Source organism: Hippoglossus hippoglossus, chromosome 21 (assembly GCF_009819705.1).
Source record: "Hippoglossus hippoglossus isolate fHipHip1 chromosome 21, fHipHip1.pri, whole genome shotgun sequence".
Lineage (NCBI taxonomy): Eukaryota > Metazoa > Chordata > Actinopteri > Pleuronectiformes > Pleuronectidae > Hippoglossus > Hippoglossus hippoglossus.
In genome coordinates, this window is record NC_047171.1 from 7,108,518 (window position 1) to 7,124,341 (window position 15,824).

The 15,824-nt window shown below is 40.2% G+C and overlaps 1 protein-coding gene across 5 annotated transcripts in view; it reads left to right on the forward strand.

The window, feature by feature from the left end:
* Positions 1-15,824, forward strand: part of lrp1bb (low density lipoprotein receptor-related protein 1Bb) — a 242,224-nt gene that overhangs the window by 144,045 nt on the left and 82,355 nt on the right. For all 5 annotated transcript variants that reach the window (XM_034574175.1, XM_034574176.1, XM_034574178.1 and 2 more), the window contains 7 exons: positions 192-396; positions 4,960-5,124; positions 5,459-5,703; positions 12,597-12,728; positions 12,930-13,157; positions 13,359-13,533; positions 13,828-13,922. In XM_034574175.1, coding sequence (XP_034430066.1) covers positions 192-396; positions 4,960-5,124; positions 5,459-5,703; positions 12,597-12,728; positions 12,930-13,157; positions 13,359-13,533; positions 13,828-13,922 — 1,245 coding nt within the window. The remainder of the gene's footprint in view (positions 1-191; positions 397-4,959; positions 5,125-5,458; positions 5,704-12,596; positions 12,729-12,929; positions 13,158-13,358; positions 13,534-13,827; positions 13,923-15,824) is intronic.

Below are 15,824 nucleotides of genomic sequence, written 5' to 3' on the forward strand. Positions count from 1 at the left end.
GCTTAACTGAAGCCTGTGGAAAGCAATCTTATTTATATTAAATAGCTTTTCTCAAGAGTCTCTGAGTTTCCTCTTCTGCTTTTAGAATGTTTTTTTCCCAGCACTTTGAAGATACATTAACCACCGCTGCCTCTTGAATACCATTACTGCTTCATAGTCATGTTGTTGTAATGTTTATGTCGTCGTTTCAGGGGTGACGGGGATTGAGGTGGTCGTGCAGCACGGCCTGGCCACCCCGGAGGGCCTGGCTGTGGACTGGATCACAGGGAAACTGTACTGGATAGACAGCAATCTGGACCAGATCGAGGTGGCCAAGCTTAATGGGGACATGCGGACCACACTGATCGCTGGAGGCATGGAGCATCCACGGGCCATTGCGCTAGACCCAGGGCAGGGGTATGTTACACACTGACTCCTGTGCAGAGCCTCCCGGTAGCTCTGCCATCCATCAGCCAGCGAGATTATTGGAATGAAGTCAAATTACAGCTTCCTTGTGTTCCTCACGTCTGCATCTGCCTTGATGTATGAAGATGTCTGCTGTGTTAAGGTCCATTAAAGCAGCAGATATAGAATACATCAATAACAGCGCAGTGTTCTCCATTCCAGTAATGTCAACTGATGTAGCTAAAGCCCCTCCAACCATCACTCCAACCAACGCTTCACTATTGTTTCACCCCTCTTCTTGAGCAATGCTTTTTCTACATTTTAAGCAAGACCTTCCACTTAAAGCCCAAAATATGCTTAGTTCTTATTTGTCCATCATTCCCCTCTGGGCCCAATTTTTAAATTATAGTTGTTTATCCTGCTGAGATGCATGGGGAGAGTGTTAGTGGGCTGATCTGCGGCTCTGAAATGGCAGCCTTTCATTTGCCTTAGCAAGCAAATCATTAGAGGAAACAAAGCACCAATTGCATTGCATTGATTATACTTTCATTTCCTTGTTACAACAAGTGTTATGATTAACCTTTTAATTTGTTAAATGAGGTTGTTGGTGGGTCGGCACTGACATCAAACTGGGGGTAACAGGTCCGGCTCCCTCTGATGCTTCACACCTGCGATAGTTTGTTATGCTGTGCAACGATTTAGCACTTTGCCTTCCTGCCATTTGGAAAGAAACAGAACTGCCCAAACAAAACACATTTGCATGGCACTAAAAGGAAAGTCCTCACTTCTAATGTGCAACACACCGGGTCCGGTTCTTACATGTTCAGGTTTGTCGTGAAATACAAACTTTGAATTAGTTATCTTGTTGTAAGAACATATCAACTTGGTATCTCCTTACACACATTTCATATTTTAAGATAATAAAAAAAAGAAACATTTTATTCAATACAGAAGAAGGATTTAAGCCTATTTGTAGCCCTTGAACATTGAACAAATATATATGTGTGTGTTTGCTTGTGTACACTTACTTTGTATGTAATGTTAATATGATTTACTGAGCAGTGAATCGTTTTGCATTGCCTTACGTTTTGGACTGACAGTGTTTTAATCCAGACTAAGGATCATAATATAAGGCTGCTTGGGGTCATACAATGATTTGAACAATTTAAATGTTGTTGCCGATTCTCTTTTGGTTAAAGTTTATACTTAAACCACCTAAGCTCCAAGTATCAGGGAGGTGCTAAAGAGCAATAAACATAATACTGTAGGTTGATTATAGGCAGTGTCACTGTTCCTTACATTCCCCTTGTAAATCCAGCGGTGGCAGCGATATGCAAAGTAAGTCGCTGGCCTCGCATCGCACTGCGTTAAATGATGTGCAAGATGTAGAAAATGTACAGTATTCATATTAATGCACGAGTATATGCAGGGGTTGAAATGAACTATCTTTGGACAGGCAGAGGGGGAAAAAACATGAGGAGAAGATAAAGCAGAAATCAGAAATGAAAATAAAGGCATATTTTAACTATCTGAACCAATTTATTCTCATCAAGCCTCATGACAGTCTGCCTGCCTGCCAGCCACCCCAACTACATCCTGGTGATTCTGCTGCCGTTAATAAATGCAGCGCTTCATTCACTCAGAAAAAAGGAAAAAAAAACATTTAGCCTTCGAGTGTAATCCAGCCAGTGCTCATGTTTGTTACAAAACACATTTGCTGGTGCAGTTGACGTTGTATTTACACGTAATTTCGAGGAGACAGGGTTGGACTGTCACTTTTTGTATGTGGACAGATCATTACTGCAAAATCAGTTATCTTTTTGTTTTTCTCTTTGCTTTTCATCAACACCAAGTGGGAGCGAGTGCTGTTGATGATTTGAAGGACGGCACATTTTGCAAAACGGCAGATAACCTCAGAACAAGCACGATTCAAGTTCTACCTAAAAAGAAATTAATGAAATGAATCTTTCAAAGTGAGTGACTGTGTAGTGCACAGGTCTGTGTGATGTTATGGGGAGCAGTCTGGTCAGGTTCAGATTGGATTTAGAGATATGAAGCCTCCTGGTGAGGGTTGAGGTACAGTTTGGTAGGTTTGTCTTAACTTGGATTTCAACACTGAGCTGTGGGTGCAGGGCTGATGTGTTCATGCACAACACTCCCTGGACGTATAGACAGTGAGAGCTCAGGAATGAGCCACCGGCGAGTGAGTAGTTAATGACTCGATCAAGCTCCCGAACAAAGAGCGGCTATTGATCCATTACGCACTTGTACATCAAACAAACACCAAAACCACTGGTGCTTGATTTTGAAGCAGCCAGATGTGGACATCCTTTTTGTTCGACTACTCAATATCACTTCAATACTCTGTATTAGCAGTTAGGAATCGTTGCCTAGCAGCAGCTGCTGTGAGCTCTGCGAGGAGAGATACTGAACATATTTTTAAAAATTTAGGGGCATCTGAGTGGGGGATATGGAAAAAAAGCGCACACCCACCACTGAAGAGAGACCGAGGTTCACTTCCCAGCAGGCATGCAGTTCTGTCTTGGCCTGGCGCCCCATCAAACACAACTGTCAGTGTTTGCCAGTGCTGTCAGGTGGTGGAGCTGGTGAAGGAGCATTTCCGTGTCACTGTGCTGTGACTCTACTGGCTGGTTCAGGCCAAGGAGGTTGAGATCTTGGCAGGATGCTGGGATTTGTTTGTGTTTTTTTAATGTTCCTACATTAGCTCACAAGACAACTTTGCACTTAAACTTGAGAAACATATGTAACGTGTTGATTTTGATATGATTTAATAATGTTTGGTGGAGTGGTGGTGGAGTGCAGTGGTTTGTGGTCATTGTCTTGTGAATTGCAGGTCTGGGACTTAACACTGTGCAAAATCAATGCACTTTGATTTCGTCTTTAAAAATGTCAAATATTTCTCTTTGAATAGTAAAGGCTCTCAACGGGCAATATTGAGTTGTTTCATTATTCCTATTCATTCCCAGTGAAACAGCAGGCTACAGTCAAAAGTTTGAAAAAAACATGTCCTGTAGCTGCCACTGAACGTGAGAACTGAGCCTGTGCGTGTTGCAGCTCTGGTGTTCTTGTTTGTCCCTCATGAGTGGGCTGATCCACGGGACTGACTCAGCCGCAGCCACAGAACTGGAATCTGTGTCACTCGCGTAACATCATCATGCAAGGCTGGTGGTGGTAGTGGCGGCGTGACAGGTAGGCCTCCCGCAGCCCTGCTCCTCATTTAATGTGGGTTTTTAATACACGTGTCAAAGACAAGTTCACCCTAACAGCAGGATCTTCTCGGGACAGTTCAACATTACGAAATCTGCTCGGCTGCTGTCTTTGACGTGTTTTTGCATCAGTGAATAATAATGAGTCAGACCTGTCCCCCTTTGTGAGACTTCAGCTCTGATCCTCCAGTCTCTTTACGCCTGTTCTCATCTACCAAAAAGCTATCTACTAAAATACACCTTATATGACATCAACAAAGTGTTTTGCCTTTAAAAAAAAATAGTCAGATGGTAAATTTATGTCCATCAAGGTACTTTCCACTTTGGTAGATTTATAAACACGTTATGAAAAATGTTACTTTTACCAGAGAGTGATAAATAACTGGTTTACTTTCTCACAGTAGCTTCTGCAGGGCTGGAAACACAGTTTGGGTTTTCTTTTTACATGGCACGTTTTTTTAGAGGATGTGTGAAAATGCAAATTGTACCAAAACTGGAATATGTTTTCTCTGCTGCTGGTGCGATGCTGCTAATTCATACTGGGTGCTTACTTGGGATGAATGCATCTGAGATCTAGCCAGTGGTTGTATACTGTGGCCAGTATATTTCAGATTAGAGCAAAACCCAGACATTCCTAAAATCAATTTAACACTCTTAAAAAATGACTAAGCTGCTCATGCACTCTTTACAATAGTACACGTTCACTTTTGGGAGGATGACTACGTTTCATGGCTGTGCAGAGTAGGATTAATGGGTGCTTTTGGTGCCTAAAGACGCTTTTCCATCCCAGGGTAATAAATTTAATCTAATTACTTGAATCCACTCAAAGTGGGTCATTGATCTGGGAGGCCTTATCAAGTGAATACTGCTATTGATCTGGACAGGGATATTTCTTCCCAACGCTGTTTCGTTGTCGTCAGTACTTGATTTAAGCCTGAACACCCATTTTATCTGGCATTCTATGGCTGACTTTGTGGACCATGTCAGGACAGAAGTGATGTGTGCTGGGTTGGAGTAGGACACTGTTCATTTTCAGGCCTCATTGAGCTGTGAAAAGTAATAATAAAACAGATGGTCTGCCATTTCAAGGCCTGTCACAGATGTTGAGGGTTGCACCGGATCGCTGGGGCTGTTCTTGGGCAGCCTTCATCATCACTGTCTGTTAATGCCTACAGTCAGAACAGCATTAGAGTGTTTGCAGTGTATGTAAATGGTTCATATTGTTAAAATGTCTGACATCCCTTTAGTTTTAAAGAAAATCACATTAAGTTTATTGCTGCTATCCCTTGTAAAAGCAAACAGACAGTGATTAATACTAACTGCTGCCTTTTTGGGTTTCTACCCCAAGGATCCTCTTCTGGACCGACTGGGACGCTACTTTCCCCCGAATCGAGGCCGCATCAATGAGTGGAGGAGGACGGCACATTGTGTTTAAGGACATGGAAATTGGCGCCTGGCCTAATGGACTGACTCTGGATCATCTGGAGAAGAGGATTGTTTGGACAGATGCACGGTATGCCGTTTAGAGTTCTCCTGCTGCGTGCAGAAGCTTTCACACCTTTCGTTCGCATGTATGACATATTCTACTGCAAAGGATTCAGTAGATATTCCCCTTGAATCGCCGATGTACAACCAGTGGGCGTTCAATAATGGACGACATGTAATATTTAAAGATTTTAGTACAATGGCCATATTTGGTTTTGAGAGGGTCTTGAACAATTTAACAGCTCCATCAGTGGACTGGTGGGTTAAACTTTGATCCGCCTACTTGCGAGGATCCCTTTCAATGCATTTGAAGAGCAGTTTAAACTTTGATGTGGCCCTTTATTTTCATCTCTTTTGAACAGCTCTGATGCGATTTTCTCTGCACTCTACGATGGCACCGGGGTCATTGAGATCCTCAGGGGCCACGAATACCTGTCCCATCCCTTTGCTGTGTCTCTCTACGGAGGCAACGTGTACTGGACGGACTGGAGGACCAATACTTTAGCGAGAGCCAATAAGTGGACTGGGCGGAATGTGACAGTCATCCAGAAGACAAGTGCCCAGCCTTTTGACTTGCAGATCTTCCACCCCAGCAGGCAGCCACAAGGTGAGAACAGATTTCCTGGCTTTTCTGCTCATGCTCATAGAAAAATGGAAAATGCTTTTATTAGCTGGTATTAAATACATTTTTTAATATGTCAGTTTTGCTTAAGGGGTTTGTTTCTTATTGACATAGCATGTTGATGTATATCTATACATTGTTTGAAACCATAAAGTCATACACTTATATTGAGGACTATTTACTATTCAAGTTTTATCTGGGATATGTGTTTACATGAAAGATTGAAAAAAGTGGTTATTCATATCCCATATTCACAATAAATCCAAGTATCCCAGTTACTTCTAATTGTCTGCTTGTGCAGGCAGATGATGTTTAACCATGGTTACAACGGCACATCCTAATAGCAATTTTGATTCCTGTATGGTGGCTATTTTAAATGAGGCAGCTTTGGCTTATAGCGAATTTAGGTCTATTAAGATGGTGTTGTGGATTGACAAGAGAAACAGCAAGTATTGAACATGTCCTCCACTTTGACCTGTGTGGTGCTGTCACCTGTCACCAGAACCAGGAGGCATTGGATGAAGACTGTAGGTTGTGGGTTCTCATGGTGGAGATTAGTAAGTGCAAATTTTGTCAGAGTTGGTCATGAAACCAGAGGAAATAACAGCCTGAGTTTGCTCCAGAATTGAGATGCTGTTGTTGCCCCCATTTTTTGTGTTTATGCTACGTCACTGAGCTGCAGTGGTCAGAAAGCGGGATAAGATGTATACATGCACCAGAATCCCGATGATTTACGTATTGGACCAACTTGTAAAATCATGTTTCTCAAAACTAGGATAGGGGCTTATCTAGGACACTGGAATAGAGGATATGCTGTTTACGTGCTTAACACAAAAACGGGAAACTTCAACACTGAAGATGTAAAAGCAGTCTATGTGTCTCCACAATCTCCAAAGTGGTTGGTCGTGGTGTTGGGCTTCTCTATACATTTAAGGTCTTGACCTTTTTATGATATGATTTGACTCTTAAAGAAGAAATGAACTGAATACATTTTTATTATAATTCATTCCTCATTTTGCCATGCATTTTTTGTGTGAAGGACTCTGTAACCTTGTTTAGATAAGTGCTATACAAATAACGTTATTATTATTAGACTTATTATTATTATATTTTTCACAACAGGATACAATACTTGTAAACAAACCAGAAGGGTATCATCTTTATCATGCATCTGAATCTATAAAGTTGGTTCAACAGCAACTGACCTCCATATCGTAAACTATAATTAATTATCATTCATAACTAAACCAGTACAAGAACTGGAATTAGAAAGGTTCAAGAACAGTGATCATTTCATTGTAGGTATTTCATTTTTAGGCCTGTGCACAAAAGGGGTTCAAACTCATCACATCCTATCATCTTGTAAGAATTCAGATGAAAGTTTGCTTTAGTCCCACCATTGCCTGGGTTGTTGACGGAGGATTCATTGTCCTTTAAAACAATTAATTCTCATGAAGTGACAGGAGATAAAAAACAGCACGATGTAATTAATTTCAACTTCTGCCTCTGCCTTCATTTGGCCCGTCAATCAGTGAGCAGTATCTGAATGAAAGAGGTACTCATGCAAAGAATTAGCTTTGCTTGAGTTAATGGTACCTCTGAATGTGTTTTCTCATTATCCAAATTATTGCCATACTACTACATATTAGAACTTCATCTTTTTTTCCCCCAGACGTGAATAAAGAGAGCTTCGGAATGAAAACCACATCTACGCCTACGAATAATTGTGGCACATCCAATAGACAGATCAATTAGTAATATGAATAGTGTATTGTGATGCCAGGAAATACATTAAAAAGGTCTGAACCTTCATTAATATTCTTAATATACTTCAGTGAAGGCTTCTGAAGTGAAGTGTCACAGCTGAATAAGAAATCAATTTTTGTGAAAGCTGAGTAATCCAAGATTCTGACCACAAAAGTTTCACGGCTCATATGCTGTCTGATAAAACAACTAGATATCTCAGACCATTTTTATTTCATATGCAGATCAACATGTATGAGGTTAAAATGAATGAAATCTGTTTTCAATTCTCTTTCAGTTCCCCCCCGGTTAACAGTCTGTATACATAGATTTGATTGATTTTTAAAGCAGGTCTGCCAAAATAAGACACTGGAGGATGGATCATTTTGGCTAAGGCCGACTGACTGAGCACTCTGTTCAACAACTGCCCTTTTCTGCATTGCCAAGTTTCCCCGTCCCTCAATGGGCATTACTCCGGTGGTAATGCACTGCTTCGTCAGTGTGTCACAAGTTCATTTGCATGTTTCCTTCCTGTATCTGCATCCTCCTGACTGTTCACTATAGATAAGTGGAGGCAAATGGGACTGCTTTTCCAAAGAAGACGGTAAGCGTTCCTAATCCGATTTAAAAGAGCTCATCTGGGTTAGAGGGGGGGGGGGGGGGGATCTGGCTATTATCCACTCTAGCCACAACCCAGGCCTTAAAGATGTGATGCTCCGCTAGACCCCGATCAACTGGAGGGATGTGGCGAGAGTGGCTGAACTGAACAGCACATATGAGGCTTGTCTCAGGAGCTATTCAGCAGGTGAAGGTCCACTGGAGCCAGGTAGCCTTTAAATGATTTGTCATTTGAAAGGCAAGGCAACAGTTTAACATAAGAATGGGGAACAGGCATTCACAAATCAGGAGGCTGATTGGCCTGTTGCTATAGTTACAGTTATTATAAAACAAGTGATTAGTTGATCATAGACTGGGGGTCATAAAGTAACTATAAGTATATTCATTACTTTAATACTATTATAAACACCCAAATAACACCAGTGAAGAAAATAATGTCTCCTGTCAACAGCTGGGTTGGGTTTAATCAACTGAGTAGGAAGTCAATGTTATTTAGTGGTGAGATGTACTAAAGTACATGTTACTGTACTTAAGTATATTTTCATGTATCTGTACTTGTATCAAATGGATTTATCGTCAGGTACTATTTAATTTTACTTCACTACATTCTAAACATCTGCACTTTCTACTGCACTACATTTTTACTATGGATTGCCTTCCTTGTTCACATCGTTTTTATTTAAAAACATGTTTTAATATTTTTTAAAAATAGATATATTGAGAGGGGAATTGGTTCACTGATACAAAATGTACTTATACTTTACGTTTATTCAAAAGCAAGTACTTGAATGAAGAAGGTGCTTAGGATAATTTAGTTGGATCGTAACCTTTCATAATTGCTCTTTGCTCAATATGTGCAAAATTATATTTATGCCATTTAGAAGATACAGTTACTGCAGGCAGACAAACTGCTCTATAATTGTGTCAACAGCATTGTGACACAGGCAGAGAAACAAATAAGCGCAGCAGTTATAGGTTTCTCAGTGGCAGGAATAACTTGTGTATTAAATTGTATCATAGCTGATATGGATGTACCTGGATCTAAATACGTTATACGAGAGAGCAGAAATAATGAAAAGCAATTGATATATTTAAAGTACCTTGAACTGAATGAATAAGTTGATTAATACCATTTTTGATGGCCACATGATAAAGATGCCCGTCCTGTTTGTAAATAGGAATCTGATTTCATTAGCAAGTCATTTTACTCACAATTTACATTCTGAGAGGTCAATGCACTGCAAGTCGGGAAAACACATGCAAATAGATAAAACAAGTTCAAAAAATATGTTCATCAATTTACAACACATTTGATGACCTCTGCAAATACTCCCAACAAAATCAAATAGACAAACATGCAGCGTTAATACACACAGAACAATCAACCAAGCCGTCTCTTGAATCGAGGACGAGCTGAAGTGAGACAATAGACTTCTTTCCTTTCATACCATGAAATGAAACTTGGAACCTGTTGAAAGTCGTCTAATTTGTATCTGCGTTATTGAAAAGGGATTAAACTTTCGCATCTAGGAAGACGAGGTGGAGGTAACAAAGAAAGAGCCTTGTGTTGTAGCTGGATTATTGTCAAATCCTCACATTGTGCAAAAAGTTCATGCGTTTTCTGTTCTGCACTTATAAAGTAGTTATTCACATTTTCACTGCAAATTGCGGGAACATTCTCTGCATTAATCCATTATTCCCTTCAGCTGAAAGCTAGTTTTCCTCATGTCTTTATCTTTTATAGTTTCTATTTTCATTTTGCAACAGAATCTGTTTCTTACAGATCTGTTAGTTACAGATTCATGTAATTTAGTTTTTTGAACAGATACACATAATGACGTCTTTGAACATCTAATCACGACGCTGCGTCTTTTCACAACATGCTTTTGAGATTGAAAATAAGCATCTCTTTATTTTTTCTGAGTACCCTTATTTCCTGCAAAGGAATCCGACAGGTTAGAGCAAGCAAACACCTCGTCTCTGTTGTTGCTGCCTGTCATCTCTCAAGAGCACGAATCAGGTGAATACACCGCTGCTGTGATTGGTCCCTACACTGAGTGAGCTGGGTGTTGTTTCCTGCTCGCAGAAACATAGAGCTGCATTTTATTGAACTTAAATAAGCCACATTTGTGTTGCAATGTCGCTCTTCAATGTTCTACTGAAGGAGCCCTGGAAATGAACTTTGAATGAGCCTGTTCGACATGAATCACCCGCGGTAGATGGAGGAGTTTGATGCATGAAATGTGATTGTAGAATAATGGGAAATAGCTGAACTGTGGGTGACGTCCTTTTTTCTGAATATGGTCCTTCAAATGTATTGTGCCTTTAAGCGTTAACAGCTGGTGGAATTCAGCTTGATGTGCATGTCTGCTGGGAAGTGACAGGTCTTAACCTAGTATCCTGCTGCCCTACAGGAACATGGTGGTTGACATAATGTCACCCTCAACCTCTGACAGGTCACAAAGAGTAAACATAGCTATAATTTTTAGCTAATATTTTTTTCAAAACCCAACATTTTTCTTTTTAAAAAATAAATAAAAAGGACATATGGTGTAATTTCTCCTATTTGGAGCCTGTGAACTTGTTTTAAAATTCATCTAAAAACTGAATTGATTTTTTATATTTCTCTACTGAACTATTATGGTTTCATGCTTTGTAATTTTTTGCCAATAACAAAGAACATTAATATGATGATGGTTGTTTTCAGCTTTGCTTTCTGTTTCTATTTAGAAATTGCATTTTCTTTGATGGGCATGATGACAAAGGGCTATAAATGCTGTGTATAATGGTGCAGGACCATTAAAATAATGAAATGTACTCTCTTATCTCGGTTTAATTGTTTATCACCCTCTGGATCCGATTCACTCTTCCTCTCTGAGTTCTCTGACTTCCTCTTATCAGTGCTGACTCTGACAAGGTTATTATAGTCTGCTGCTTCAAGTGGAAGAACTCAGCCGTCTCTGAATTCCCATGTGTCACAGATTTATCTAAATTGAAACAAAATATTGATAATCATGGCCACATGCTTGACTAAGTGTACATACATGTTTTGAGTGTTAACACCATCAACACCATCGCTCCCCGTGGGTCCGACCATGCTTTCTTTTGATACCATACTCCAATCTACTGTCTGAGAAACTAGTTCTGATGTTGTTGCACCAGTAAACAACTTTAATTATCTTGGTATTTTCTCTCAGGACAATGTTGCCCCTGAAAAAGACAAATTTGAAAATAATATCGATCTTTCACTTTTGCTCAGTTACTCTGAGAGAGAGAGAGAGAGAGAGAGAGAGAGAGAGAGAGAGAGAGAGAGAGCTGTCTGCCGGGGCACAACACCACACTCTAAGTGCACTATCAGCAGATAAAGACAATACTGGCATCATATAATAAGCTTGTTAAGACTGAGAGCTAAATATTTTTTCAGATTTAATGACCATACCCAAGCATAGTCCCAGAACCCTGCTTAATATTGTTGATCGCCCTTTTAAAGCCATCTGCTTTTACCTCCTGAGTTTTGATTGTACATTTTAACAATTACACTACTTAAAGTTTTTACGGACACACTGGATTACTGCATAGGTGCAAATGAGGGCAGCACGGTGGTAGAGTGGTTAGCACAATTGCGTCACTGTTGCTGGGGTCTTTTGCATGTGTTTCCTCCAGGTACTCCGGCTTCCACACAGTCTAACGACATGCACGTTGAGGTTAGGTGGTTTGGAGACTCCAAATTGACAGTAGGTGTGAATGTGAGAGTGTCAGCCTGGTGATTCGCTGGTGACCTGTCCAGGGTGAAATCTGTCTCCTGCTGACATTGGGATTAACTCCAGTTCCTCCTGAAACCCTCAGTGGATACGATGTGTAGATGATGGGAGGATGGACTTGTAGACAAAGGATCACTGAACAGTCTACGAATGCAGCTGCTAGACTTTATTCTGACATCAGGATTCTTTTTATAGAGTTTCTACACTGGCTACCAAATCTTTTTATTGATTTTAATCCTGTTTTTAATTCCTTTTTTAAATCTCTTCATAGCCAGACTTTGTGATTTCTGCTCCTCCTCGACCAGCATGTGTGCAGCCTGAGGTTCTCACTCACAAACCAGATACTACTAGATTCATGACTCTATAGGGAATCGTTCCTTTGCTGTTTCGGCACCTCAGCTCCTGAATGACATGCCTGAGGTGCTCAGACTCACCAGCTCAAAATCTCCTGTGAAATTTCTTCTCAAACTTAATTGTTCTTGGTTACACTGATGGAAGATTTTATGATGACGTCTGTCTCTCTTGTTTTTATTCCGGCAGCTCTGTTTATATTGTCTGTTGTGACTTTGGTTTTGAAAGGTGCTATTCAAGTAAACTATAATTATAATAATTATACTTTATTATATTGCAGAGGCTGTTTGTTCATTTCATGTCCAATATTCATCATGGGCTATCTATGTGCTTGCCACCTTCCCTGCTTACACTGTGTATTCTGGCACATCCCTTTTCTCTTTGTCTCCCTTCTCCTCCCATCAGCCTCCAACCCATGTGAAGAGAATGATGGACGTGGTCCCTGTTCACATCTGTGCCTCATCAATTACAATCGCACTGCTTCCTGCACCTGTCCACACCTCATGAAGCTCTCAAACAACAAACAGTCCTGCTTTGGTGAGTAAGACCTTTCTCATTTTGCATTGTTCTTATTTTATCAGGGTAAAAAAACAAAATAGATTGTGTAAATAAAAGGGGGGAAGGTGTTTTGTTTTACATCCCATTTTACTGACCCTATTATTTACATTAGGGTATAACAGTCACACCCCCACTTGGATCTGATAACTCAAATGATTATTCTCTGAATCCTCTCACCAGCACTGAAACGGTTCCTCCTGTACGTGCGGCGGTCTGAAATCCGCGGTGTGGACATTGACAATCCTTACATGAATGTCATGACGGCGCTGACGGTGCCAGATATTGATGACGTCACCATGGTGGACTACGACGCCCAGGAGGAGAGGATATACTGGGCCGACATCAAAACACAAACCATCAAACGGGCCTTCATCAACGGCACCCAGCTAGAGACCATTATCTCTGCAGGTGGGTGTTGTTGGTTGTAATTATTATGTGTCTGTTTTGTCTGTTTGAAATGATTGCATCAATTTAGAGTATACATCATTTGTTGAATATCATAGTATTTGTACCTTATTTTGCTTATGTCCGATGTAGCCAATTTACCTGAGCTCATTTGCATTACATTTTTGTAAAGCACACAGCTTTCTCCATGTTCTCCCCCCACAGACATAGTGAACTGCCGCAGCCTGGCTTTAGACTGGCTTTCAAGGAACTTGTACTGGCTCAGCTCTGAAAATGACGAGTCACAAATCAATGTGGCTCGCTTTGATGGCTCCCTGAAGACCTCCATCATCCACGGCATTGATAAGCCAAGGTGCCTTGTAGTGCACCCTGCCAAGGGGTAAGTAGATTAGAGCAGTCTGTTCACTTTGTCAGTACCTTACTTTCAATGCATGGTCTTAGGAGACCGGTCTTAGGAGACCGGACCGTACAAGTAAGATCAGAGCCTCGTCGTAAAGAGACGATGTTCTACAAGCTAAACATATTCACAGGTCTTTACCAAGTTGACACGTGGAACAGAATCTATCAGGTTACTAGGGACAATTAATAAAAACATGTATTGATTGTTGTACACCTTGTTATTTCTTGTGCCTGACTGGATCATTACCTATTCACCTCACACATCCACACACAGGAAAATCTATTGGACAGATGGCAACACCATCAACATGGCGAACATGGACGGGAGTAACAGCAAGGTCCTCCAGCAGAATCAGAGGGAACCTGTAGGTCAGTATCTCATACTGAACTGGAACAGTTGTAGCTCACATGTGACCGAGCTCTGTCTGTTTATAATATGTTAACGTGCATTTTATAATCTGATTTACTCTGAACGTAAATGACACGGTCACATGGTTCCTAATAACTCAGTTTTTCCAATAACTCAAGGGCACTTGATTTGTCATTGTAGCCCACTGCAAACATCTTAATACCACAAAACAAGAACTACATCTGAGGGAATTTGTCAGTTTTGTTTGGTTATAGATTCAATTTATGGTAATTTAATTCAATTAAATTTCCCAGCTTCAGCAGCTGTTTCACTGCATGCACCGCTTTGCATCTGTGCTCACTTCATTCCCAATTCATTTCAAGCAATTCCCCTATTTGAGCTGGGATATGATGAAGATAACACGACGAAGGTGTTTAGTAGAAAACTGTAATAATCTCACTTTGCCATAATCTGATTATCATAAATTTACTCCATGCAAGTACATATATTGACTTTTTAAAAATAGAATCAGATGTGGTGTTTGTACCTGCTCTGACATTTTCTCTGCTTCAACGACGTCAGCGAGAATCAGAAAGAACAGCCACCTCCTCCGTGGTGATGTTATCGCAACAGGCAGCGTCAAAGAGACTCTTTGAAAATGTCAGTGTCTGGTAGAGACTGTCCAAGGCTTTGCATGTGTGCCAATGCTCAACTCCTTTGAAATCTATACGAATTAATGCAAAGCTAAAGTGTTACATGTGTGCACTTATGCTTAACAATTTGAATCCCAAAGAAATTATTTACTTTTAAATCTTATTTATATGTAAATCTATAAAAATGTTTGTTGTTACTGATGATATTCTTGTTCTAAACCTGAACCGACAGACTTTTGTGCATGTTTATTGCACAGATTGCAGATGCTCTTACAGCAAACATGCATGTTTATTCATGCAGATTAATTATTATTATTCATTTTATGCAATATATAAGATTGTAGTGACTCCATCATTCTTATAATTTCATGTGAACAAGTCCTGTACAAATATTTTTCAACAACCGAAACTTAATCAAACAGAGTGCATCCCTCTATTTGGTGGCTTTAACATGGCGGCTATGAAAGGATGAACCTGGTTTGCGATGCCGTTAAAATACGTTACTTCAATGTGTCGCTCTGCAAGGACACAGTACAGGGATCATTACACTACGTCACATTCAAAGCTGCTGGTTGTTCTCTACATTTTGTTTTATGGTAACAGCTTTCATTTGGACTGCATATTGCTCGAGTTCACCGCCTCCCACTTCCATCTGCCAAACGCAGCCTTCTGCATTCCATGACGAGGTCTTAGGTTCTGGTTCATCTATTGAACATCATTGAAATGATCACCTTTCGAGAAGGTGAAACATCTCTGCAGCAGCACACAAACCACTCTTCTGACTCGATTAGACCTTTTTACTGTAGACTGTATTTTGGCAGGTCTAGTTTTTAGTGAAACATGCAAATAGAAGAGGAGAGTTAATATCTTCCAAAGGAGAAAGGTTTGGATTGTTCTGCCCCCAGCAAAGAAACGAGACATAAGATTTAACAGTGAAAAATGTAGTTTTCTCAGCAACAGATAATTTTTTATTATAATTTAGCAGATTTTAAAAGTAAAGAAATACTCTGAGGGTTTTTTTGACCGTTTTCTTGTGTCATTAGTATAAAACAGTCAGAAACAATTCGAATCATATATATTATACCTCAATAATATACCTGTGTAATATTTGGCAGGTATTTATAATAAGAAAGGAGTTACTGAGGGGTTCTGTTGGATCTACTCCAGATACTGTCATTTGATTTAGATTTTCTGAATTTGCACAAACGTATCTGGCAATATTCAGGAAAACTAGGGTCTAAGTACAATTTTTTTCTCTTGGAAACTTAG